This window comes from Mauremys mutica, chromosome 23, assembly GCF_020497125.1.
Source record: "Mauremys mutica isolate MM-2020 ecotype Southern chromosome 23, ASM2049712v1, whole genome shotgun sequence".
NCBI classification, from domain to species: domain Eukaryota; kingdom Metazoa; phylum Chordata; order Testudines; family Geoemydidae; genus Mauremys; species Mauremys mutica.
The window spans coordinates 14,115,122-14,142,357 of NC_059094.1; the positions used below are offsets into that span (position 1 = coordinate 14,115,122).

The 27,236-nt window shown below is 50.8% G+C and overlaps 1 protein-coding gene across 1 annotated transcript; it reads left to right on the top strand.

Moving 5' to 3' along the window:
• Positions 1-13,879: 13,879 nt before the first annotated feature.
• On the top strand, positions 13,880-25,723 carry HEYL (hes related family bHLH transcription factor with YRPW motif like). Its single transcript, XM_044997976.1, has 5 exons — positions 13,880-14,420; positions 18,922-18,988; positions 19,854-19,937; positions 21,229-21,310; positions 23,496-25,723. The coding sequence occupies exons 1-5, from the start codon at positions 14,341-14,343 to the stop codon at positions 24,173-24,175; spliced, it is 993 nt and encodes a 330-aa protein (XP_044853911.1). The 5' UTR covers positions 13,880-14,340; the 3' UTR covers positions 24,176-25,723.
• The last annotated feature ends 1,513 nt before the right edge of the window (positions 25,724-27,236 follow it).

Sequence of the window (27,236 nt, forward strand, 5' to 3'; positions counted from 1 at the left end):
TGTCCTCTCCCCTTTGCTTCAGGGCATTGCTTGGAAGCCGGGCGGAGTGCCAGCCTGCTGCCTGAAGCTATGTCATGATCACGGCCAGGGCATGCTGCTCTTATATGGAGCTGAAGCTAGAAGCCAATGCAGCCGGGAGTGTCCCTAAATAGGCACTGTGGGGCCCTAGGCATGGGTCTGCAATGCCCTAGCAAAGGTGTGTGCTTTAAACCAGCCCTACCCTAAAGTCAGACTGAGGGGCCTGCCTTTCTGAAGGGCAGCTGCTGGTGCACCCCACGGTTTGTCTGAGATGAGGGGTAACCCCTAGGACGAAAGGAAAAAGCCTTTTAGGCAGGAGGCATGATCAGCATTTGCCTTTGGTCAGAAACCAGAGAGATACTCACGTCCTGAACTCAGCAGGGTTCAGATAATCTCACCCAGAGCAAACCTAACTGACGTCCAGAGATCTGCCTTTTTAGAAGTGTATTTGTCTGTTTAATTCAACTGCAACCCAGTGAGTGACCTGGTCAGAGATTTTTTGTTCCTGGGAGTTTTATTCATGACTCAAGTTTTATCACTTGATGCCTGGCTTCGGTCTGGGGGTTGCAGCGGTCTTTAGTTGGGAAATTACAACAGTGGCCACCAGGGGAGACCTAGTGAGTCTCCAAATGCCGGAGAATGGCACAACTGTTTTCAGATTCCTGGATGAAGGACATCACTTAATGGGCGCAGTTTAAGTTCAAAAAGAAAATCAGTAAAGTGCTTGGAACAAGCCTGCCCCACAGTGGTGCTTTCCCTCCCTCAGCCCAGTGCAGTTTTCCTCCCTCCTGACAATCTCTCCTTGCTGATTCTTTTCTTCAAAAAGGAACTCATCATTCGGCCCCTGTGAGTTCCATTTTTACAGTTCTGGCACAGCCCTGAGAGCTGAACTGTGTTAGCGACAATCCTTAAATCCGGTTGTTGGTCGCACAGGACCCTTGTGGGTGGGTGTGTACTGTGAAAAGTCACACCACTAAACCTGGGATTTGTCTCAGCTCTGTTTGTTCCCTTTTGTGGTCACTTTCCATAAGTATTCTACTCAACACATTTACTGGCAGGAATGTTCATGGGAACAGCAAATATTAAGTGATGGTTACTGAATGTTCGAGAAAATGAATTCTGACCTTATAAGTGCAGGTATCAGCATCAAAAATCTGATTCTAAATTACACTTATCCAATCAGGGGTTGGAAACATACCATGTGACTTGTTCCCAATCAAAACTTACCAATCAAGTCAGTTTTAAAACACTGCTCACACGCAGTCTGTGGAGCAGGATCATTCTGGAGCCCAAGAAACATCCAGAGAAATTATCGGGTGAATAATTTTGAACCAAGTATCAATGAGGGAAAATTTAAACTGAGTGTTTCACAAGTATAATGTGGCTTCATTTATTAAATGAGTGTGTATGTGTCGTTTATGCATCTATGAGACATACACAAATACAGTGAAAGCCCTTTATAATGTTTATAGTGATGGGCACTTGAAAATTAAAATAGAGGAGCCAGGTATTATTATTGTTACTGCGAAGTTTTGTTCCATTACAGGAGGCCACCCTCAGCAGAAGTTCATTATAATCAGAATTACTATTTGCAGACTGCAATGAGTGAAATTAACGTGGGACTTTCACTTTATTTCATGCTAAACAGAGTTTCCTCTGTCTGAGCTCTATACACCAAGCTGATCTCTGTTGTTGTGGCCATTGGGGTATTTGTGTGTGCTCTGCACGTGGCTGGGGAGAGTTGTGCCATTCGACATGCCCCAGGGGCATGAATCATTGCAGAGCTCTAGTCTTCCTCGCCCAGAAGCTTTCTGCTGTCACTCAATGGGTGAGCCGGGAGAGGAAAATGGGAGAACAGTGGGAAAGGCCTAAACTCGTTTCTTTCATTCACGCTGGTGGTTTCTCATCCCCTGCCAGTGAGAATGGCAGCGCCCCAGGGCAGAGCTCTAAAGCTGGTGCTCTGAGTGGGGCGGAAGCTTCATGTTGTGTCCACTGCTCCCAGTGGAAAATTCCTCCCTTCCTGTGATCTGCCCCAGTGTGCCGCGCAATTGGGGATGAGGCAGGCGTCTTGGCGTGGGGCATATGGGCCGGGACAGCCGTCTCCCTGCTGGGCTCTGTGGCGTGGTGCATTCGGGGTGGCACAAGGACGAGCTCCATTCCGGAGAGTGGGGCCGTTGGGTTGGGGGGTTGTCTCGGCAACGGGCGCTGGCGTGAGGCGCTTTGGAGAAGGGGCAGCTGGCCTGGCAATGGCTTGCGCCCGGGGGCCGCGTACGGGAGGCGGTAGCTGGCTCGGCGACAGAGCATGTTGTAATGGGGACAGGGCGGCTGTCTCACCAACTGGCTCCGGCATGTCGGGCATCTGAGATGGGGCGACTCCGTCGACGGCTGGGCCGGGGGCCTGCTGCTGCACCAGGAGCTGTTCCCATCCGTTTATAAATAGCCCCGGTTTCCTCCCCGGCCCTGTCAGCCCGGGCTCACTCCTCCAGGTGCGGCTGGGAACGATTACCAGATTTGCAGCGGCTGGCGGAGTGTGGGAACTGGAAGGGAAAGCTGGAGCGAGTCCCTCTTTCATCTCCCCATTCCCTCCTCCCCCCACGGCTGCCAGGCCTGGTTTCCTTTTGAATCCTTTCGTTTGTGCCAAAGGAGGGGGGGGGGGGACCCACAAGAATGCGCCTGGGGATCTGGCTTCATTCAAACTGCTGGGCCGTGAATACCCGCCACTTCCAGCTCGGGGAGGAGGCCAGCGCCAGGCCCCGTTACAGAGACACAGAGAAAACAAACAGGGAAGCGGCATTCGTGGCCGCGGCTCTGTTACCACAGTGACTGCCTGGAAGGAGGCCCCGGAGAAGAGTCCCCTACAGTGTGGGGCTGGGGAGTGTCACGTCATCCCCAGGGTGCGAGGAGGGATGAAAGGGCCGGGCGGCTGGATGAAGCTCGGGCTCTGTTTCATCCTTGTGTGGGGGACATTGTGCCTGGACAGACGCCCTTGTCTCAGCCTGGCTAGCGGCACAAAGGCGACAGGGTCGCTCCAAGGGATGCGGCGGGGGGGCGGGAGGGGAGTCTTGTCTTTGGCCTTTCGGAAGGACGGGCTTTTGACTCGCTGCCGCCTCTCTCCCCCGGCCAATTAATTCTTTCCTCTTGCAGAGACAAGGGCGTTCTGTGTGTGTGTGTCTTGGTGTCTCCCACCCCCTCCCTGTGACACACACACAGGGGCCTGCTCCTTTCACAGCGAGCTTCCTCTCGCTCTCTTCCTCAGCTGGGCCACCAGCTGCGCCCCACCAGCAAACTCAGGACAGCTGCTGCCTGGCACCTCGAGAGATTCACACAGGGGTGGGGGGCTGTCTGGTGAGCTAGTGGTGCACGGGGCTGAGGGCAGGGTGAGAACATGGGATTCCACGACAGCGCTTTGGTTTTAAAAGTACCGAAGAGAGAGAATGCGGCAAAATCTAAAGTTGGAGAATTAAGAGTTAACACTTGTGTATACGTGTCGCACACCAGTGCAGCTTTGCAGCTAGTTTGCACACGTTTGTGTATCCATGCCATGGGCCCATGCAGTCTTCCATGACACGCTTACACCCACAGGCATGCAGTTGTGTATACAGCCCACACACCAGCAGACGCCGGCATAGACTCACACATTTGCACACAGTTGCGTATACCTGTTGCATGCTGGAGCACACTTGCCGCTACTGAGCCCTTGCACACGAATACACAGTTGTGTGTACAGGCTGCACGCTCACATCCAAGTGCACAGTTGCATTTGCACATTTGCCCACATGCATACTCCACACAAGCATCATGGCACAAACAAGCCCCCTCCTCCACCCACACTTGTCGATGTGCCTCCATCCGTGCTGTCACCAGCCCACATGTTCCACGGTACCCAGCTCTCTCTCTCTCTCCTGAGGTTGTACAATGTCTGGCAAGTCTCTGGGCATACAGGCCAGTTCCCTGCCAGCGCTGATTTCATTCCTTATTTATACCCGGGGGCAGTGCTACAGGTGGGCGATTGTTCCAGCCGACAGACTAGAATGCAAAGAAACAAGATTTAACTTCCTGCTATTCAATTAGAGAGAGTAGCCATTCATCACCAGCGGCTGGCTGCTGGCAGAAAAGTGACCCACCCACTGCTTAGCTCTGGATAAACCCTCCTGTGGAGCAGCTTGGTTTCTAGTCGCAAGCACTGGGGTCCCAGCTGGCACTGGCAGGGCACTGCAAGGAGGAAGCTCACAGCGCTGGGGTCCCAGCTGGCACTGGCAGAGCACTGCAAGGAGGAAGCTCACAGCGCTGGGGTCCCAGCTGGCACTGGCAGAGCACTGCAAGGAGGAAGCTCACAGCGCTGGGGTCCCAGCTGGCACTGGCAGGGCACTGCAAGGAGGAAGCTCACAGCGCTGGGGTCCCAGCTGGCACTGGCAGAGCACTGCAAGGAGGAAGCTCACAGTGCTGGGGTCCCAGCTGGCACTGGCAGGGCACTGCAAGGAGGAAGCTCACAGCGCTGGGGTCCCAGTTGGCATTGGCAGAAGGTCACTAGGTAAGTGCTCCTCCTGTTCTTATTCCTAACGGAACCATGTATAATTGATACTTTGACCTTAGGTCATATATGTTCTTTTAAAATGGTGAATCATCCAGGGGCCATCATGCTTAAAGCATCCAGGGGCCATCATGCTTTGACAGGGACAGCCTGGTAGAGAGTAGCCATGGGTGGTAGGGGAGTGGCCATCTTCACAGGGGCAGTATTGTCCATTGAGCGGTGTCCACAGGGGTTAGCAGTCATGCGAAAGTCACAACGTGCATGAGGGAGCCACAGCATGGTAGCTTCTACATGGGCCAGCTGAACTGCTTCAGATCAAATGCGAACTGACTTGACTCTGTGCCCTGAGCTCACACTGAGCTCTGACCTCTTTGGTAAGGAATTGTGGCCATGGACCCCCACCTCCTTGACCATGTCCAGCACGTCCCTGTGAGTCCTTCACCTGCTTCTCCTCCATTCTTCACCACTCTGGCCTTCTGTTGTCAGACTTGCTGCTTCTGCCCAGTTTGGGTTCTTTCGGGAGGCAGGTGTGTCTGGGCCCCTGGCTCCAGGTTGGGCTTAGTGATTAAACTTCAGCACAGCCTCCCTGGGCCTGCAGCAGGCAGGGCGTTTCGAAAAGCCCAGGGGAATGACGTGGCTCCTGCACAACCAAGCCTCCATCCTCCACCTACGTTCCGATCCCCAGCTGGAATTGCGGGCTCCTGTGTGCGCCGGAGGAGCAAAGGCGCGCTGGGGGGCTGTCATGATGCCCTTTCTTTATGACACAGGGAGCCCAGAGCTTCCCTGCCCCCAGGCTCCCTTCCTCTGCGTTAGAGAGTTTCCAAATGTTCGGCTTTTGAAATCCCTCCACGCTGGACCCACAACAAACGCAGCTGAGCCAGAGAAAAGCTGGTGGATTTGGGCTGCTGCAGGGAGGCGAATGTGGAGGGCGGAGCAGACCGTCTGGAAAGTATTAATTTAAATGGGGGGGGAAGGCCCTATCCCCTCGTTCCTTATGGAGAGCTGGAGTCGCTGGCCAGGCCCAAGTTGCGGGTGCACCATGCCCTGAGGAAACGGAAGGTCTCTCTGCTTCAGGGGGAAGCCTGCTGGCAGGTATGTGAGAGCTCTGGAAAGAAGCCACCTCACGTCAGTTACGGGGTGCCCCCCCTCCCCCCTCCAACACGCAGTGATCTCTGCTAATGAAACCCGTCTCCACCTCTCCCGGCGCTGGAGCCCACACTATGGACCTTGCTTGGTGACGCCCCCTCCACGACTCCCGGTTTGCATTCCCCACCCCCTCGTTGCAGCGGTGAGACCCCCCAAGCTTTTGGGGGCCTCTGGTGGCTTCATTGCTTGGGGTCCCCAAGGGCTCTCTAGCCCTTTCTCTCCTTTCATCCCATCAAGCCCACTCCAATTCCTATGCAAGTCAAGGGAAAGAGTCCCCGGGATTTCAGTGGGAGTTGGCTCTGCTTCTGGGACTTTCTCCTATTCTCTTTCCCCCTGCCGTATGAGCCAGGTGCTGGGACAACGCTACGGTACTCAGCGTGATCATTCAGCAGCTCCCGGCTGTTGGTGTTTCTGTTAACGATGCCTTTCATGGCTCTTTGCAGGCTCATTATCTTTAACCCTCCTCTCATCCCAGAGACTTGCACAGGCTTGGTCTTCCCAGCTGGCTTTGACCCCTCAGTGATGCAATTAGAATCGGTGCTGTATGCAAACGTCATGAATGCACAAAGTCACCCCCACACACTTAATTCCTTTCCAAGTGCTGCAGTAATAGAGTTACTACGGTATTGGGTATCGTAGAATATCAGGGTTGGAAGGGACCTCAGGAGGTATCTAGTCCAACCCTGTGCTCAAAGCAGGACCAATCCCAACTAAATCATCCCAGCCAGGGCTTTGTCAAGCCTGACCTTAAAAACCTCTAAGGATGGAGATTCCACCACCTCCCTAGGTAACCCATTCCAGTGCTTCACCACCCTCCTAGTGAAAAAGTGTTTCCTAATATCCAACCTAGACCTCCTCCACTGCAACTTGAGACCATTGCTCCTTGTTCTGTCATCTGCCACCACTAAGAACAGCCGAGCTCCGTCCTCTTTGGAAGCTCCCTTTAGGTAGTTGAAGGCTGCTATCAAATCCCCCCTCACTCTTCTCTTCTACAGACTAAATAACCCCAGTTCCCTTAGCCACTCCTCGTAAATCATGTGCCCCGGGGGGGTAGTATTGATCCAAGCTCTGACTGTGACAAGAGTGTCACTTCGGTGTCCTCTGGACCAGGAATGCATATGATTATATATTATCATAGCGTGTAAGAGCCCCACTCCCGGCCCAGGCCTCCACAGGGCTAGATGCTGTAGAAACATGGAACAAGAAGACAGTCCCTGACCCAAGTAGCATATAGTCTAATGTTGTGGCCAAGACGTTCAAAAGTGTTTAGACATTCTGGGTGCTCAGCTGAGGTTCCGTTTGCTGAGCACTCATCTTGGGATCTAAAGGAAACTGAGATGCCCGCAGGGATGCTGGGGGTGTAGCAGCCCCCGCCCCCCAGCTTGAAGTGGTTTCCATCACATCCAGGGTTTACAGTTTTGTTCAGTGGCTCTCGGAACCCCCTACTATACACATTTTTCCAACACCCCTGCACGCCCCAAATCGCTAGTCACTTCTGAAAAGCTTGGGCTGTCGTATTTCAGGGAGGATGTGGTCGATAAAATACATGGGTGCTCACGTTCACACCCGGTAAATGCACGTGCCCTCGTTACCTTTCCAACACCAACTGGCCATCAGCAACGCAACTAGGATCAGGGCTGGAGGCAGCAGAATGTTTTACAACTGAAAGTAATTAACCGAATACAGCCCTTTTAAAAACCCAGTAATTAAAAACAGTCCCAGCCCCTTTGTTTGCCGTTCAAGCTAAGTTGATGTTTACGAATTTGCTTTACAAAGTGGGCCTTCTTGTGGCTTCAGAAGAAACGACAGTTTGAAGTGGTCGGAGAAGAAAGGCTCTGGGATTGATGCGTTCCATCTGGGGTGGGATAGCGTCTGTTTGTGTTTGCCTACTCGCAAGATTTATGGACGCAAGCGGTGGAACTGTCTACTAGGCTGAGCTCTCCCACAGCTCAGGAGAGGGGGCTGGAGAATTATCACTTGGGTGGGGAGGAGGGAACCATCCCTTTTGGAGGGTTGGTATTTTGGGGCCGAGGTAGGAAAGGCAGGTTCAGGGCAAACTTTCACGTTCTGGCATTGTGTTCTCTGGAGCCCCTCAGGACTGGCCCCAGAGGGGTGCCTAGGCCTTGTCTACACTCAACCTTTTTCTTCACACTGCCACTGTTGCAGTAGCACTGGCATGGCGCTAATAGACACCCTGCTGGCATTCGAACCAGTGATCTCCAGTACAGCCTCCCCGGAGCCAGGCAGCAGAGCCCATCCTGCTCGCCGGGGACTCATTTTCCCCTGGAAACTCCTTATCCCGCTGCCCTCCAGGGTGCCCCTGAGGCCCATCACTACTGCTGGGCATGTTTCACGGGTGAGGGAGGGGCAGCCCCATTTCCACCCAGTAAGTTCCTTGGGGCAGGGACTGTTTGCTCAATGCTCTCAGCTCACTAAGGGCCCTGATCTCGTCTGGGGCCTCGGATGCTACTGTAACGCTAATAATGGGGATCTTTCCTATAATAATAATAATTAATAATAGCTAGCAGTTTTCATCAGACCTCAGAGCACTTTACTGAGGAGGTCAGTATCATTACCCCAATCTAACAGCTAGGGAAACTGAGGCAAAGTGACTCACCTAAGGTCACCCAGCAGGACAGTGGCTGAGCTGGGACTAGAAACCAGGTCCTCCTGAGTCCCAGTCAGCTATCCACTAGGCCACACTGCCTCTGTAGACAGTTTGCGGTGGAGCGCTGGGCTCATCCCACTGTTCTGTCTTGTATTACACCTCAGCTGCGAGGTGCAGTGACAGCTGCCAGCAGCTCCATGTCAGGCAGTTTGGGCCAGTACTGGTGACAGACACTTTGAAGTGGGTTCGAGACAGGCTCTGGGTGCTGGCTCTGAGGGGCGAGCGCTATCTTATCAGGCAGAATTCCTCTCCCCTGTACCATGATAACAGACCCTTCCATGCTGTCCCAGCATGCCAGGAGGTGAGAGCCTGACAGGTGCAGCTTCACACTTCCTATAGTGGGCTGATCGGCCTGACTGGTGATGCTAGCAGCAGGGATGTGCTCAGAAGCCAGACCCAGCCACGGGTGCTACCTGCCAGGACACATGCACACAACGTGACAACGCAGCCGTGCCGAACGGAGAATGGCGACAATCACTTCTGCTGTGCGCTGTGCAGCCACAGAGCCCGGTAAGCATTCACCTTGGGAAAGTGATCTTGTGCACGGGTGTCTTAGGGGATTTCATTTTCTCCCTTGTCTGTCTCTGACAGTTTCCTGTGCCTTCTCCATATTGTGTCGGTTTGTGGGCCGGGGGAGTTTCACATTTTGAGCACCCCTGGATCTGTGTCACTGTACGCAATCTCCCTCTGACAGTGTCCCAGACCTGACCAAACACAGAGATTAAATTTTGTCCATTCAAGAAAACTTCCATTCAAAAATCATCTAATAGCCTGGATGTTTCCCTCAGCTCCTATGAAGGCCTCTGTTTAGCCCCAGCACACAAATAGCATGGAATAAGAAAGTTTCCCCACCGTGATGCCATGTTTGCAGCCAGGAATCCTGTCCCAAATACCCCTGCGAGGCCCCCACTCTTGACATTACAGCTGTTGATCTGGCAGTCCCTGGTGGAACCTGAGGTTAGGAGTTGATGTTGACAGAAGATATGTGGACAGGGTATTCCAGGCACGTAGGGGGTTAAACTGGAGGTGTCGGGTCACCAGAAGGTAACAGATATGCTCTGCCTACCACTGCTTTATTTCCATCAGTTCTGCCCTCACTCCCACATTCCAGCTGCTGCCGCTTTTCACAGCTGGCAGCTCTCGGGGGACATTTCCCAGAGCTGAATGGGAGGGGAGGAGAGGCAGGAATCCCAAAGCAGTGGCTGGTTTAATTGTAGTGCCAGTGAAAAATGCCAGCTTGAAAAGTCCTGGGGAGTGGAATCATTTATCCACAGGGTCCTCGACAGCAAAGAGAGGACATGAGCCTTGGTGGCTTATTCGTTCTTCAGCATTTAGAGCCGGTTGATTGATGGGTAGAGCCTATGCTGATGCTACCCATCCCCTAGAGACTGAACTTACCATCAACAACTTGTTTCACCTTGGGCAACAAACAGTCCTTGGATGGCACTGACTGTCACTGCCCACTTCATCCGGATTTGCACTAGAGATAGTGGTGAATGGCTCCGGATTCCATGGCCAGTTCCCTGAGACATTAAGCCCACTAAAGGTGTGGGTTTTTCATGAGCAATTCTAACGCTGGTCTCCCTTCCCCTGTGAGGTCACGTCTATTGTGGTCTTGATGGACTATTAAAACCAGGCTTTCTTTTGAGATGGTGACCCTCAAGGGTGGCCTCGGTGAGCCAATACACATGGGAAATTGTCACACAGCTGGGGGAGGGAGTGGCACATATGGTGATGGGCACTCTAGAAACACCTGGGATAGGTTATGAAATGAGGAAAGTCACTGGAGACGGAAGAGCGTGTAGGAAGGAGAAGTTCCTCAAAACATCAGGGGAAGCTGCTCCCATACCTGAAAGTTCAAAAGTTTGACTAGAGTGGGAATGAGCCAGGAAAACTCATTGCCTTGGTGACTGAGTTTCTTGTCTGGTGGGTTGCTGGAAGCTCTGACTAATCTTCTATTCTGCTGGCGTACGGCGTTCTAAGAGCTCGGTAATGAGCTGCGCTGATCTCCTTTTGTCTACGGTCCTGCTGCTGAACGTGGGAACGAGCTTCTCACAAATCCACTTCTCTTCTAGAGACACGGGGAACTCCAGGAGCTTGCGTTCCTCGAATACACCCTACTGCAGGCAAAGGGGTGGCAGGCCCCTATAGTGATGGCTAAGAGCAGGTCAGTAGTGGTCAGAGACATTTTTCATGATTTAGTGACTCGAGCTAGCCATTTAAAAGCCATTTTGAGCCAGTAGATGCTTAGCCCCCTAGGTGAGGAACAGTATGAGAAGCCAGATTTCTGTTCTCTTCTTAGCCTTGGTGGGAATCTTACCCAGCCCGGCTCCAAACAGCACAAAAGAAAACACCGGGAGTGGGCAGCAAAATGAGGGTTTCACCTCAGAGCCCTCACTGATTTCTCCATGTGTCTGGTGTGTACGTTTACACACACTCCCTAGCCAGACAAAGGAACAATAGTTATTTACACCTGCACCCCCGCAACCTACAGCTAATTCCCCTTAATCTTTCCCTGCAGTCTCTATTGAACGGAGCCGTGAGTGGGCTCTGCACAGTATCTGTTTCTGCTGTTCTCCAGAGCAGCTAATCCCGGGGTGGCTCGGATCACTCGACCAATCCCCAGCGATTTAGCAGGAGTGATTATAAATTACTCTCCAGGAGCACAGGCTAGACTAGACTATGGATCTGATTACAAGAGAAGTGAGTTTCATGGCTTCTGCTCCATCCATAATGAAGAGTAACCCTAGAAGACCATCTTGCCAATGACTCTACGGTTGAACCCAGATAATGATGCTTAGAGAAGGCCCAGGAATAAATGAGCGTGGAGGGTAAATTTCCTTCTTACCCAGAAGAGGGGCCCTCCAGGGCAGGTTGGGACGCACTTTGTGGAACAGGGAGCGGATGGATGCAGGACTGAATGAACAAGGGTGCTGAAATAACCCAACCTATCTCTCTAGCGCATTGAAATAGAAAGCAGGGCGTGAGACAGATTCCCGTGTATATCCTGGGATTAACCTAATTAGCCATGGGATCGCCATGTAGACGACAGTAATTGAACTAGCGTTCAAAGCAGTAACACAATATCCATCCTTGGGCTGATACTCCTAGGAGTGAGTGGGCTGCAAATTGTTCCAACCGCTGGTGACTAACATTTTCTTTTGCCATTACGTCATTACTTGGGAGTGAGTAAATCATGAGTGAGCTCTGCAGATGGACCCAAAAAAGTGGCAAGGGAGCCTTTATATGACAGCACACCCTCCTTTATTCTGTTTATGACATGCCTTTTATATACAGCCTGGTTTGGAGAGTTTTAAAAGTTTGGTGCACTATTTTTCATATCCTTCTGCATATAAATCCAAGTGCTTCAGTATCATGAGTCTAAAAGCCCCAGCCTGAGAGAGAGAGAGAGAATGTATAACTAGAAACGCCATTAAAAGAGCTTTTCTGTAAATCATGTCATGCTTTTAAGGGCCAATACCTCACAATTTATCATGGCTAGAAACAAATACTATATCCCGTTGGAGAGTGGAGAATCCCAGCTCCTCTCTGTTGGAATGAAGCCCTGGTTCCTCGTTTTAATGGTTCATGGGATACCAAACCTTAAATCTGTTCAGTCCTGAATGGAGCTGGTTGGGAATTTTTTCATAAAATAGTTTTTCATCAGAAAAGGCCAAATCATCAAAAATGGAGCTTTTTGCAGGTCAGTTTCAATGTATTGTTCTACTAAAAAAAAAGGGGGGGTTTTAATTGTGTTGACATGTTTCATTTCGACATTTTTAGAATGAAGAAGTCTGGCTTTCCAGTTTGAAACAGTTTATTGGTTTCAAATTTAAGCTAAAACATAGTTTTAAAAAAAAAGGTGTGAAAACTGAAAACACACCAGTTCAAAATTTTTGAGGCAAAACAGTTCGATTGACTCAAACCATTTTTTCTCCCAGTGTGCGAGAAAAAAAGTGTGCGATTTTGACTTTAGGTCACAACTCAGGATGGGAACAGTTTTCAAAATATCAAAACCTTCCACGAGGCGGGAAAATAATCCCCCACCCAGCTCTATGGAATGTGACACTGATCTGAGATGTAGGGTGGGTAATTCTGGGGGAAAGGCCCCATTTGCAGGGAAGAAATTAGTTGTCAGGTTCCTTTGCTTTAAGAGCAGCTGCTTGGAAGTTGCTCAAGGATTTGAGAGGTCAGAATACACAGAGGTAGGGGGCAGAGTGCAGGTGAGGTGGCCAAGGAGAGATGAAAAAGCCATTTGTCACAGGGGCCTGTGATTTTTCACAAGAGGATACAAAAGGGTAGGCTAGGCTAGGCTCTTAACGCCCAGTGATGGCAATGGAAAGTAGGAACCTACATACTTCTGAGCAGGGCCGGTGCAAGGATGTTTCGCGCCCTAGGCGCAACTTCCACCTTGCGCTCCCCCCCGCGCCCCCGCCCTGAGGCGCCCTCCCCCACGGCAGCTCCCACCCTCCACCCTGAGGCACCCCCCCGCCCCAGCTCACCCCTGCTCCGTGCATGAGCACGAGCACAAGCACCCCGAGCAGGCCGTGGCTGCTTCACTTCTCCTGCCTCCCAGGCTTGCGGCACCTAAGCTGATTGGCACCGCAAGCCTGGGAGGCGGGAGAAGTGAAGCAGCCTTGGGGTGCTTGTGATCGTGCTCATGCGCGGAGCAGGGGTGAGCTGGGGAGTTCCCTGCGTGCCGCTCCCCCCTTACTTGCTGCAGGCGGTCCTCCCCGCGCCCCCCTGCCCCAGCTCCCTCCACCTAAATGCCAGCGGTGACCGGGGTGGCCAAAGATCCAGCTGCCGCGGTCGCTGCCGAAGAAAATGGTGCCCCCCCAAATCCCAGCGCCCTAGGCGACCGCCTAAATGGTTGCACCAGCCCTGCTTCTGAGGATCTGGTCCCCGCTGTCACAAAGGAAGAGCCACAAGCCAAGGCCCAGGGAGAGCGGGCTGGGAACGATCCCTGACCTGCATTGCAGGTAGGTGGGGTTAGGAGTGTCTCTGCTGGGGCACTGGGCACCTGACCTGAGGGAGGGCTGGGTGATTCCCTGCTCTGTTCATTGCCTCTGGGGCACCTGGCACTGGCCACTGTGGGAAGACGGGACACTGGGCTGGGCGGATCTTTGCTCTGACCCAGGGTGGCGGTTCTAATGACCCGATCAGGGCTGAAAGCACCGGCCCAGCCTCTGCCCATTGACTGATCCACGCAGCCCTTTGAAAACGGCCCAGCGCTGAGGCCAAGCTGGTTTGCATCTGAATCCCAGGGCTCTGGCCCCGCTGGAGCCCCGCCGGCGGCTCTGCGTGTGGGGCGGGATGTTGATTTTTCCCTGCAACAAGCCAGGGCTTTATCAGGCCCATCGCTTTCCCACGGGTTTCTGTTGCCAGTGAGGTCACTGGCCCCTTTAAACCGCGCCGGGGACCAATCACCGAGGCGAGGAGGGGGGCGCCCGGGTCGGTTCACACGGGCTGCTCCTGGGCCGGGAAGGCGGGGGCGGGGAGGGGAGTGGGAACCTGGGAAAGCCGGAGCAGCCGAGCGATCCCTCACTCCGAGCAGACGGAGACGGGGCTGGAGGGAGCGGGCGGAGGAGCTGCCCGCAGGCGTCGGGGGGCGATTTCCTCTTCCCAGCCCGGGGGGTCTCTTCCCTTCCTGGAGCCAGAAGGGGAGCAGGGCCGCGGAGACAGGATCGATCGCACCGCGCCCGGCCAGGGTGGGACAGCTCCCAACCCCCCCTCCCACGACCCCCATAGACCCCCCACGAGTGCGGGGAGGGTGCGGGACAGACTCCCCCCATACACGTGCGGGGGAGCCTCTAACCTCCCCATAGACCCCCGATCGCCTCCCCGTGCGGGGAAGGTGCGGGACACCCCCCCCCATACACCCCCGCTCGCCCCCACGTGCGGAACAGCCTCCCCCACATACAGCCCCAGGTGCGGGGAGGGTGCAGAGGAGGCTGCCTGCCCGCCGCTGTCTCGGAGGATGAAGCGACTGAGCGAGGAGACCTGGTCGGGCTTCGAGTCGGACGGGACCATAGACGTGGGCAAAGAGGAGGAATACAGGTAAGGGGGCCGTGCGGGGTGGGGGGCAGCTGGCATGGGGGTCAGGGCGCACTGGGGCAGGGGAGGCTGGAGCAATTTGCGCGGGGGCGGGGGCTGAGAGCCCTTGCACCAAACTGTGAACCCTGGATCTGATGGAAGCTACTTGGGGGGGCGGGGGCAGCCACACCCCTAGTTCCAGCACCTTTGCACCGGGGGAGGTGGGTTTAGAGCCCAGCAGGGTCCTTCCAGCAGCTCCAGAGCCAGGCACTGGGAGCTCCCCTCTCAGCCATGCCACCCACTTGGGGCCACGGGGTGAACCCCTGCTGCAAATTTGGGCTACTCCCAGAATGGCCAAGGAGGGGGGTGAGGATGATTGGAGACGGGCTCTGGGGCTGGAAAGGGCTAATGACCAGGGTTAATCCTCACCACAAACCTCACAGCTGAAAAGCAAAGGGACAGAAACTCAGCCCAGCCCCCGGCGAAGGGATAGTGAACTGCCAGCCTTGGAGGAAATGCCAAACTGGCTAATGCAGCTGGTTTCCCGCTCTCCCATCATGGCTAAAGGAAAGGAATAATCTAACTTTCTTTAACTGGAGCTCCTAGCGCCCAAGAGACAGCTAGGTATGTTCCCCTAATGCAAGTGCGAGTCTCTATCCTCTGCAGCGCTGTTTATCTGAAACTTCCCAAAGAATTTTGGGTGAGTGACAAATATCAGGGGGCAGCCGTCTTAGTCTGTAGCCACAAAAACAACAAGGAGGCCAGTGGCACCTTAAAGATTAACAGATTTATTTGGGCATAAGCTTTCGTGGGTAAAACACCCACAAATCTGTTAGTCGTTAAGGTGCCACTGGACTGGTTTTGGCTGAGTGAGTTTGTCCTGTACTAGCCACGCTGTCCGTGGATTCATAATGCACTCATTGCCCCGTTATGCCAAGGTTCATTTGCTCTTTATTGAATGGGGGAGGGTTTGTGGTTTTCCCATGTAAGAGTTTTTTACACTGTACAAACGAAACAAGGTTAGCAATGGGCATTACCTGTCCAGTTAGCCGAGTTTCAGCTTCTGGGCTCCTGTCAGGCTCGAGCACCCTGCAGCTTGGTAAGAGGGTTAAAGGGAAGCAGCTGGCCCTATGTGATTTCCCCCTCTACGGTGCTATTTTCATTCTTTGCAAGGTCCCCGATCACTGCAGTTCTGTATGTTGAGGGAGTCTTGCCGCTGCTGTTCCCATGCTGTGTCCTCTGTTTGCCAGTAGCCCAGGCACTGTCAGTGCAGACACAGACAGAGGAATGTATGAAGAACTCTTGTTTTCTTCTCTATCCTGTCCGTTGGTTGCTTCTGGACACTCATGTCTATTGCCCAGTATCCCCCAGTGCACCCGGAGAAATAAGCCCTTCACTGCTTGATATCCTGAATACAGAAATCACCCGTGGCCTCCTTCTGTGCGCGTCTCTTGCTAGGTGCCTCAGCAGGATATGCTCAGGCTTTCACAGAATTAAGCCCTAGAGAACATTAGTACTTGCTGATATTAGTACTCAGTGTTACACTGCATCAATTTACCCAACACATAATACACTGTGGCGTTATACAAACACATAGCACACATGCATACAGCAGTAATACAACCCTGGAGTGTATCTGTATATAATCCACCCTCCCAACGCACATGTAATATATCACATCACCGATCTATACAGCACAATACCCCATTCTGTCTAACACACACTGATGGACAGTATGTAGGAGAACCGTCTCAATGATTTATGTCAGTGAACAACCATAGAGATGGGTTTGATCTCTGTTGCAACTGAAAATATGTATTTCCAAAGCAAGATGTAAAACATACCATTATGGTTGCTATATTATTTATCATACTATGGGTGGTGTGTGGGGGCCCCATTGTGTTTGTACAGCACCTAGCATGTAATGAAAAGACAGTTCCTGCCCTGAAGAGTTTACAACCTAAGTAATGTGCTAATGTAAGAAAAGTAACAGGCAAAGAGAAACTCCTCCAAGTAAGGAGTGTTGGCTAGAGCTTGGAGTAATTTGGGACAGTAAATTGGGAGTTTTGGATTTAATTCCCAGTTCCACCGCTGATTTGCTGTGTGACTTTGGGGATAAGCTGCCGGGGTTGTGAAGCATAATTAACACATGTTTGTAAATGGCAGAGATCCTCAGCTGAGCCTTGGTACAGATGCGAAAATGATTATTTTTGTTTATTAAAAAGCCAGCTGAATAACGCCACAAATGACAAAGCCAGACAACAAGAAACGTATCAATCATAGTTCTCCGGGAACTTAGACCAAATGTCCTTAAGTTCCTCATATGTGTCAGTCGAATGGAAGAAACCCTTTTGAAGTAAGCCAGATCCATCCGTCCGGCAAAGAGCAATGCATTCAAACAAAATGGGACTTTTTATTTTCCTACAAATGGACGGTCATTGTATTCAAACTGACTGTTAGTGAGTTCTATTGGACACATACACTACACACCCATACTGCACATCAAATCACATCCCTGTACCATATAGACACACATAATCCCACATACAACAGTACAAATAATAGTAAATATTCCTTGCTGTGAGCACATGCACACGCTCTCCCCTGTACACCTTCTCACCATGCACACACACAAACACAGTAGACACATACACACAGGGAAAACACACAGCAGGTGTGGAAAGGCTACAAATATACGGGGTATATGAGACATACTCAAGGTAAGAGTTTGTCATTGTGGGTGATTTATGTGAAACATTGCTGCTCATACTGAGAGATCAACAAATCCATGTTCAGTAGCCTTTTGACGACATTCATTGTGTTAATCAATAACATGTAACAGATGCACCATGTGGAGGTTGCCATCTTGCCCCGGCTCACTAATCTGGACTTGGTTATTTGAATGTTGCTAATCACGTCTTTTGCCATATGGAAGAAGAAGAATTATAGTGAAACAACTTCTGGAAACCCCTTACCTTGTGCCTAACAAAAGGTACTTTTAATGCACCATGCTTATTCTAGGGTTTGCCCTGCTGTGCAGCACACACTCTGCCTACAGAGACTTATTTAACGGGTTCTGCTATTAAAATGCTCTGTCAAAGTGAAAAATATTGCGGTTTGGCGGAGTGAACCCAACCCCCTTTCCAGACTTATAATTCTTATTTGCTCTTCAGGTCCCTCGGGACGTCTGTACTGGAGAATGTTATAAACTGTGTTTAGATTTTATCATCTTTGCTTCAAATTTCTCAAGAGGCAGAAACAGTCCAGCAGTTGGTCAGTTTCAGGAGCTGCGGTTGAGAGGAAAGTCTCCCAAGGACCAGGAGAAATCATTCAAGCAGAGGACTTTTGTAGCTTCTCTCGGTCAAACATACACATGGGTTCCACGTCCGTGAAGTCCCCCATCTTCTAATTGGCTGTCCCTATAAAGGAGGTCCTTCCTTTGAAATCCAAACGTCCCTATGTTCCCATGCAAAGCTGCTCTTATCCTGCATTCATTCTCCTGCATTAGACAGCAGAATGGTGACTCTGAGATGAGGAAAATGTGGTTTATATGAAAGATTTGACCTCCCCTCGTATTGTGCTTCCTGCACCGTTACTTTGGGTCTTTTGTCTCACCTTTGGGTCCTGGCAGATGAAAGCGCTGAAGAGCATTCTCCCCCAGCTTTTCCCTTTCTAGATCTCATTTTTCTTGTGACATCCGGTTGGGGAGGACAGAACAGCAGCGCCTTCAGGGACTGTCTATTGGCAGGCAATGATCACTGTGCGGAGTAATATAACAAGAGGCATTTCCCACCTACTTCCGCCTTCACAGCTGAGCTCCATCTCCACGGTGCTCCAGTCCCTCTAATTATGGGGAGCAACTGGTTTTGTCCATTTAGAAGTTTACCTTTCAGCTGTTTGCTGTGTAACCAGATACTGCCCTGGGGAATCTGGGATAACTTTATGTCTGTCGCAGGAGAAGCAAACATGCAGCTGCAAGAAGTGTTCTTCTCAGGGAAATAATTATCCAGGAAAGCCCTGATCAACCACAGAAATGCTGTCCCCAGGCCTGATCCTGAGGCGTGAGTTCCCTGACTTCCTACTTATGTCAGTGGCAGTTGTGGGTCCATTATCATAATGACGGTATCAAGTGCTGCGGGTTTATAAAAGATCTGAAATCCTCATGAACAGAGTAAAACGGGGACTCTAAAAATCAGATCTTTGCTTTTTCAACAAGTCAGGAAGACGCTGGCTATTCTGATACCAAAAGACGATTATGCCTCCTAGCCTGCCAGAAATCTCTCACAATCTGATGGGCATTTTCAGGGAGGAGAGATCCTAAGACCTGCCCAGCTCCCCCTGCCACCTCCCGCTTTACTTAGCTCTAAGTAGACTGTGCTTAAAATGGTACAAAAATCTCAAAACTCCCTTGCACATGGGAAATCACATGTGGTGAGTGGGTGTAAAGTCTGTGTGTGTGGTGAACAAACAGACAGCATCTGAAACACCTCCCCCCTCCCTTTTTTTCCTTCTTCTTTCTATACAGCCAAGTATCCAGGGCTGTTTCTCCCACCACCACATCTCAGATACAAGCCAGGAAGAAGCGGAGAGGGGTGAGTAGCATTTATGCTACAAAATCTAACAGCCATATTGTGCCCGTCAGTGGCACGCACAGATTGAGGACATGTGAAAGCTGTTAGGTTTTTAACGCCCATTACTGAGTAAGCTATATTTCAGCAAAGAAATGGACCGTTTTAACCCTTCTGTCTCATGGATCTGTGTTGTTAACGAGGGTGAGCTCCATATCCCAAGGGGGAAGCAGTGTTAGAACAGTATAGGAAAGACGATCCTGGGCTGCTGGCTTCTGTTTCCAACGCTACAACACCAGGGATGGGCTCTTCTGGGGGCTGGAGAGGCTCCAGGCATAACTTAGCTTTGGTGGCCTGTCTAAGTCACAGCATCCTCCCTGAGCTGCCCCCCTGGACCACCGCACTGGCTGGAATCTCCGTAGGGCTGCATGATGCTGCCCTATATCGAGCGTGTCCCCTGTGATGGGCCTTGTGACAGGCTCCTCTGAAGGTAGCCCAACAACCGTTCTCCACCCTGCCTTCACTGGGGAACTCGTCCTCAGCGGCAACTGGGGTTTGTTGGGCCCTTTTATCCTCCCTCTGGGTTGGGCTCCCACCCCAAGTGTTGTTGGGCAAGTCATTTAACACACACCCCGTGCCTCAGTTTCTCCATTGGTAACACTGATTTATTTCATTTGATTAAAATCTAAAACTGTAGATATTAAAGGGGATATTAAAAATGAGGGACAATCTTACCCCATGGAGGGCTATGAGGCTCCATTAACCAATGCTTGTTAAAGAATTTGAGATCCCTAGATGGAAGGCATTCTAGAAATGGGAAGGAGAAGTCTAAAAATGATTAGGGGCTACGGGGCCCAGCTACGCTCCCCTGAATGGAATTCTTTCGTAGATCATTGAGAAGCGGCGCCGGGACCGTATTAACAGCAGCCTGTCTGAACTGAGGCGTTTAGTCCCTACTGCCTTTGAGAAGCAGGTACGTGCAGAATGTTAGACGTGACCATTTCCTACCGTTTTAAGAAAGGCAATGGTGTCCCTCGCCTCTGTTTGCCAGAAGCTGGGAATGGGTGACAGAGGATGGATCACTTGCTGATTTCCTGTTCTGTTCATTCCCTCTGGGGCACCTGGCACTGGCCACTGTCGGAAGACAGGACACTGGGCTAGATGGACCCTTGGTCTGACCTACTAGGGATGTTCTTATGTTAAAGGAAAGACCTTCTGGTGCTTATGAACAAACATACATAGAGGGGTCGTATCAGCAGAGTAAATTACCTTCAGGCAGTCCAAAGCAGGGTTGTGGTTCAATGGTTGGGGGGTATCTTGCTTTTACAGCAATTCCACATTAGGCGTTAATTTAATTAGCTCCCATTAGCTGAGCAGGGTTTGGACAGTGGTCAGTGCTTGGATGGAAAATCTGAAGAGCACCAGCTGGTGCTGTAGAAAGATGCTGGAGATGGAGTAGGGAGCATTCTTCTCTCTGTCGTCAATGCTGCCCTAATGCTGAAGCAGTTGCTGTCTTTTGTATGAGATCTAAAAACAAGGTCCTGCCCATTCACTGTGAAAAGATCTCCTGAAATCCAAGCCACGTGTCCGGCATATGTGATTGTTGCTTCTTTTTGTCCCCTGTTTGTCTAAAGGTCCCAAACCTCTCAGGGTACGTTTCCCAGTTGGGGTGTTAAATCCAAGAGTCATGCTCAAATTGTAACTTGGGTAATGCCATTCTGTTTTCCTAAATTCCTTCTGCAACTACATTTGGAGATATTATTCTTCATTGGCCCAGCTTAAAAGTGTAACGCAATGTCAATGGCGCACAACGACTGCTGCATTCCACCCCAGAGGTGGCTGCATTTCACTGATGGGTAATTGTTAACTACAGTCTGTAGATCCTTTTAGGATTCTTCAAGATTGAAAACCTTATAAACGCTCTAAATTATTATCACCCCAGAGGATAAGTAGGTGGTAAAATAGGGTGGTAATAAATCTTCCAGGAAATCTTATGGAGGATAAAAGACATTTTGCAGCAGCAGGGATGAATGGAAATGGGGATTTTCAGTTTGCTTCACAGTATCTTTTGAGGGAAGATCCATTTTCCTTACCACTTGATTCGAGATGAGTCTGAATCCAAACCCTGAATCTGTTCATCTGCCCATTTCTGGAAAGTTCAGGCCCCCTTGAAGCTGGCTCCCTTAATGAGATGGAAACCTAGATTTTAAAATGGTGGATTGATAGTCTCTTTTTCTCTGCCCCTCCCTGCTTTCAATACACAGGGCTCCTCCAAGCTGGAGAAGGCAGAGATCCTGCAAATGACAGTGGACCATTTAAAAATGCTTCATGCCACTGGAGGAACAGGTGAGAACTGCTTCTGTAAACGTGTGTATTGAGGGTGAAATCTTGGCTGTATTGAAAGCAACGGCAAACCTCCCACTGACCCCCAGGGGGACAGGATTTCTTCTGAGGGGAGGAAAATTCACCCTTGGCTCCGAGAGCAGCGTCCCGTTGTTTACTCCAGAAATCATTAATACTAAGGTTATAGAAAATATTTGTGTTTGCTTTTGAAAGGAAGCGGCTCTCCCATGGGGAGGCTTTCCACTTCCTGTGCTACTATTTGTGCTCCTGCATATGGGTCAGGATCTCACATGTAGGCCTTGGCAGACTGAGGTGTGCCACACGGCATGTCTTGTGTAACCACAGAAAAGGCAGCCAACTCCCAGAACAGCGACAGCTCCGCACACAGACCCGGGCAAGGCTACACACTTAGTCATGCTCGCCCATGGACCTGGCTTCCAAACCCAAGTCTGCCTCCTCCGCATCCCATCGGGATATGTTTCCTGGCACTGCCTGGAGTCTGGTTAGTGACTCTGCATAGAAACATGACTCCCCCCCCCCCCGCCAACTAACAGTTTGTAAAACCCAAGGGGATACACATCCTCCGCAGGAGCAAAGTTTCCATTCTCCGCTTGCCCAGCGACTCTGGCGGGGATCTCAGTTTCAACACAGTAATCCTCTGACTCGGCTAAAACACAGTTCTGTCTCGCTGGGGAGATGGGACCAGACTGTGGACTTTAGCAGAGTTACATCATGGTCTAGGAAGATTGTTTAAATACTCAGCATGGCTATGCTGCAAGGCTGAAACATGTTGTCAACAGGGTCCCCAAAATGTGAAGGGGTTCAGTACTTTGTCCATGCTGGTGGCGTTCTCTGGTTTATTGCCCATCCTCTCGGGAAGTCCAGGAAGGAAAGAGACCGAAGGAACAATTGGTAGTTTTATTGTACCTGTGATAGACCCGGCCAGTTGGGTACAGCAGAAGGCAGATATACTGGCCACTGGATTAACAGGTTTCTGTTCCCTGACTGACCAGAGCAGGGGCTGCTCCAGGCTAATGAGAACACCTGGTTCTAATTAACCTGCAAAGAGTCAGGTGAGGCCATTAAGCTAATGTGACCACCTGACTCTAATTAAGGCCCCGCTGATACTATAAAAAGGGCTCACTCCAGTCAGGCAGAGGAGAGCCAGGGAGCCAGAGGAGAGGAAGTGCGGCTGAAAGGCTAGTTAATGAAGACACCCTCAAACCGTCGGTAAGGGTGAAGAAGGGAGAAGCAGGAGAGCTGTGGGGAAGTGGCCCAGGGAAATGTAGCAACTCTGGCAGTGAAAGGTCGGCTGCCAACAGCTGCTGCCATTAGGGTCCCTGGGCTGGAACCCAGAGTTCCTCCCAACCTACCACTACAGGAACAGCTCCTGGGAGGGGAAGTCAGGTCCCTGTCAGGACAGGAGGCTAAACTGTTCTGAAATATTCCCCCAGGGACAACAGAGACTGTGGGAGTTCTCTCCCCAACCTCCTTGCAGCCTATGATGAAAAGGGCTCAGTAGACTGTAACCCTGGCCCTAGAGAGAGAAGGGCTACGTGGAGGGTCACAGTGAGCCACTGAGGCTAGCGTAAACCGCCTAGGAGTGCAGGACCCACGGGGGCAAGGTCGGAGCTTTGCCACATACCTCACTGATTGTCTCCACAATCCAAGGCTTTGGGCCCTCTAGAGACAATAGTCTTGGGTCTGAGACTGTCTTATGTCCTTCAGTTGGACATCTGGTTAAATAAAATCTGAGTAACAGAGTCAAACAGTTGTCTCGAAACACAGGGAGGGGCTATTAAGCTGTCCATTGAGAAGTAGAAACCCCACAACCTGCTGTTCTAGGAATGGCCATCCCGGAAGACACCCAGAGTATTGCCTCCAGTAACAGCCAGTGACAGAATCCAAAGGAAATTACTTCCTGATCCCAGCTGGTGATCAGTTTATGCCCTGAACCAAGAACATTGATGGCCCTGATCATTTTATCCTAGCTAGAGTAACTGCAGATGCTAGTCTTATTCATGTAAAGTCACATTCTTTTTTCAAGCATACTTGGCTATTTGCTTCAATAATATCATGGGGCGGCAAAGTCCTCAGGTCAAATACACAATTACATTAAAATGGGTAGTGCTATCAGATGCCTGTGCTCTTGGTGGACATGATGCTTTATCTGTCTTTTTTTTCACAGGGTTCTTAGATGCCCGTGCCCTGGCTGTGGATTACAGGAGTATCGGCTTCCGTGAATGCCTCACTGAAGTTGTCAGATACCTTGGTATCCTTGAGGGACAAAACGGTGCTGATCCTATCCGGCTACGACTCCTCTCCCACCTGAATAATTACGTTGCTGAAATGGAGCCTTCGCCCATAGCCACTTCCCTTCTGCCCTTTCAAATGTGGCCCTGGTCATTCCTCCACAATTCCACAGCCCCCGCCAACCAAGTACTAATACCCAGGAGGGAGGCTGTCCCGGGTCTAGCTGTCTTGACTGCTTCCCCCGTGGCTTATCCAAGTACCACCATGAGAAGAGCTCCCGTTCGCCGAATTCCTAGTGCCATCATGCCAGCCCGCCGAAACTTCCTTTCCAATAGGATGGCCTCTTCATCCCGGAGGGCTAGACCCACAGTGAGATCAACAATCCCAGGTGCCATGTCCAGTGTGCCATCACCGGGTGGTGCCCTGAGAGATGCCACCTCTAGAAGCAGCCAGATTGCAACGTTCCTGCTCTCCTCCACCTCTGCTGGAGTTCCCGTACCACCTGCTTCTTACACAGTTCCTCCTGCTTTGAATGCTTCTCCCCAGGGGCCAGGCAACCGAAGTGGGACTTCCAGACTCTGCCGCTCCTGGGCTACTGAAATTGGGGCTTTCTGATCCCTCCCTGACAAAATCCTAACGGAGACAAAAATCATCAGCAGCCATTGCTCAAAAAGTACGCTCCGATGAACAGCTTCTTTCCTGCTTTGCAGAAATAAAGGATCGATAAAGGATCCTCTCCTCACCTTGCCATCCCTTCTTATTCCTCACGTCATCTTCCCTCCCTCCCCATCACTCTGTCTCCCTCTTTCCCATTTCAGGTTTGCAGATTTTGTATTGAACTGAATGTATTTGTCTGTGTACAACTCCACTAAAGGTTGTGGGTGAGGTTTATCCTAATTCAGATCTTTCCCTTCTCCAGCCCAGGCCCTGGTAGAGCTGAATGTTGCAGTTTGGAGAATGTAAACCAGCCTTGGCACTGATTTGACTTTGCTGGAGACACAGAGCTCCCAAGCAGTGACACTTTCTACCACTTGTATGCAGTGTTGTTGTAGCCATGTAGGTCCCAGGATGTTAGCAAGTCAAGGTGTGGGAAGGAATATCTTTTATTGGACCAACTTCTGCTGTGACCAAGAAAGCTTTCCATCCTATACAGAGCTCCTCTTCAGGCCAGCCCTGACGACGAATTCTGTGTCAGCTCAAAAGCTTGTCTCTCTCACCAGCAGAAGTTGGTCCAATAAAACATATTCCCTCCCACACCTTGACTTTCCAACACTGACTTCCTCCCAGCTTCAGCATGTTGTTTGACATGGTCTAAGTGAGGAGAGACGTGCTGGCGAGTAATAGAGATGACCCACCACACGCACACAAACTGTCCTTTGATAACTGAACTCAACCCCCCTCAGGATTGCTGTGAACAGTCAGGACAGTTGGGAGGTTCCTCTCCGTTGGCCAACGCCATTCTCTTGAGCTCTAAAAATGGAGAGCTTGACACTGTGTGTAACAGGCTCATTCGAAACACATAACCCTGAGGGACGAGTTGGATGAAAACGTAACGGTTCCCGATCTCCCTTTGAACTGACACACTGTGATACCCAGTACGCATTCCTGCTGCATAGAATTATCCCAGCACAGGCCTTCCTGTACGTAAGACCCCAATACTGTGTGCAGTCCACATTTTCATTTCCCATGGCTCGGCCTTTACCTAAAACCAGGGCCTTCCCAAGTGTCACTGGTGTACTTGATTCATGGAAACATTTGCCTGATCCTGTGCTTAGATCAATGCTGTTATCAGAATGTTTTCAGGAAGGATTATCAGACATTACTATGCAAAATTCCTTTGCCAGCTGCTGTTTGGGATTCCCTATGTAGATAAGTCAGATGTCTGTGAGAGAGACAGACCTTCCTCATCCAGTGAAGCATTACAGAGTAAGGGAGCAGGTTTCCAAAGTGACACCTGTCATGGAGGGGAGGGCTTGGCAACTGAAATATGAGGGAGAAGGATGCCCTTCCTTCTCTCTTCCCCTCTTCAGCCATCAATCCTCCCTCCCCATATGAAAATCCATTACCATAAAGGGAGGAGGGGAAGAAAGCATTCTTTACCCCAAGCTCCTCCTTTGTTTTTGCCAACTTCCAGATCCTTAATTAAAGTTTCTAGCCTGTTTCCCCCAGGCCCAGCTCTGCTCTTTTTCTTTATCGCCATGTTCTCTGCATGGACTTGATCCCAAACCCATTGAAGTCAATGGCAGTCTTTCCACTGACTTCTTGGGCTTTTGATCAGCCCCTATAATGTCCTCTGACTCTTGAAAGCTTTCTCTGCCTTTGTCTCCTCTCTGTGTGTTCCTATATAAATGCCAAGGATGATGATTATTCTTTGTCTTCTGCTCACTCCGTACCTCTGAGTCTCCTCTCAATCCCTACCTCTCTAGGGCAGTTTGGCGTTCTCAAGCTCTGCTCCTGTCTCATCTCTTCTTAGCTCTTGTGGTTTTGAAACTGTGACCTAGTGACTAGGGGAGTGAACTTCAACTCATGAGTTCTATTCCCAGCTCTGCTATATGACCTTTGCCACTTCACTTTACCTCAGTTTCCCCATCTGTAAAATAGGAACAGATGAAAAGATCTATATAAGAGCTAAGTATTAGTATTATTCTGTTCCTGCTGCAATCAGCTGAGAAGCGGCAGTAGTAAGAGAGTGCTCAGAAGTGGCCCGAATGGGTGTAGGAAGTGCTGATATACAAAACAGAAGCACAGGAAGGGCAGTTGGTGTGAGCTGGTGACCAGAGGGCCATGGAGTCTATGAGAACCAGGACCTGTTTCCACAGCAGGGGTTGGCAGACTAGAACCATTCCTCTCAACCAAGACATCTGGCCGTCCTAGCCACAGGCTGTCTACTGCCCCAGTGCACCTCTCTTGGCATTATTATTTTCTATAACATATAAGAAGGCAGTGTACCTCCACTCAAATCAAAGCAAGACCCCTCTTCCCTGAAACGGTGCTTTTACTTTCTTGGATATATCAAGCTGGCATTGGTCCAGCTGAATACCCTCTAATCGCATCCATGTGACCCTGGCCTGAGTCAGCGGTGCCGTGCCATGAAGGGGAAAGCACAGAAAGGAACAAAGGGGGAACAGTGAGTAGTGTCTTTTTAATGTAACAGACCCTCTCCATCCCAGACGTCAAGCAAGTGGCCAGTGGTGTATTCAGCTGGCGGCTCAGACATTGAGTGTGTGTGTGTGTGTGTGTGTGTGTGTGTGTGAAATGTATCTGGGTCAGACACACTTGTTTTGGAAGTGAGTCCCTCCCGATTGCTCTCAATACACATAAATGCTCCAGGCCCCTGCTATTTGTCCTCACTCATTTCCTGAGGGGGCAGAGTCAATCAGGGATGAAATACTCCTGTTCAGAGAAGTTCCCCACGGATTGATTGTTCCTGGAGCTAGTCTGTGCATTAGAGCTCCCACAATGAGCAGCCTCCCCTCACTTTGCACTGTGCAGAGCTGTTAACTTTGTGAGCTGTCAGGCATCCAGCAAAAGGGGTCAAATAAGTCTTCCAAACCCCTGTCGTGGTTGTGAAATGTGCTGTTGTGCCACAGTCTGTTTTGCTGGAGATGTCACATGAGATCCCTTTGCAACTCTTCAGTCAGCTTTGGACTTGAAGATGATACCAAATTACTGAACA

Bases quoted from the DNA above. Each gene is read 5' to 3' on its own strand.
- HEYL (XM_044997976.1), top strand. From the start codon at position 14,341: ATGAAGCGACTGAGCGAGGAGACCTGGTCGGGCTTCGAGTCGGACGGG. The intron at 14,421-18,921 runs GTAAGGGGGCCG...CTTTCTATACAG, and splicing joins GGCAAAGAGGAGGAATACAG to CCAAGTATCCAGGGCTGTTT. The intron at 18,989-19,853 runs GTGAGTAGCATT...ATTCTTTCGTAG, and splicing joins CCAGGAAGAAGCGGAGAGGG to ATCATTGAGAAGCGGCGCCG.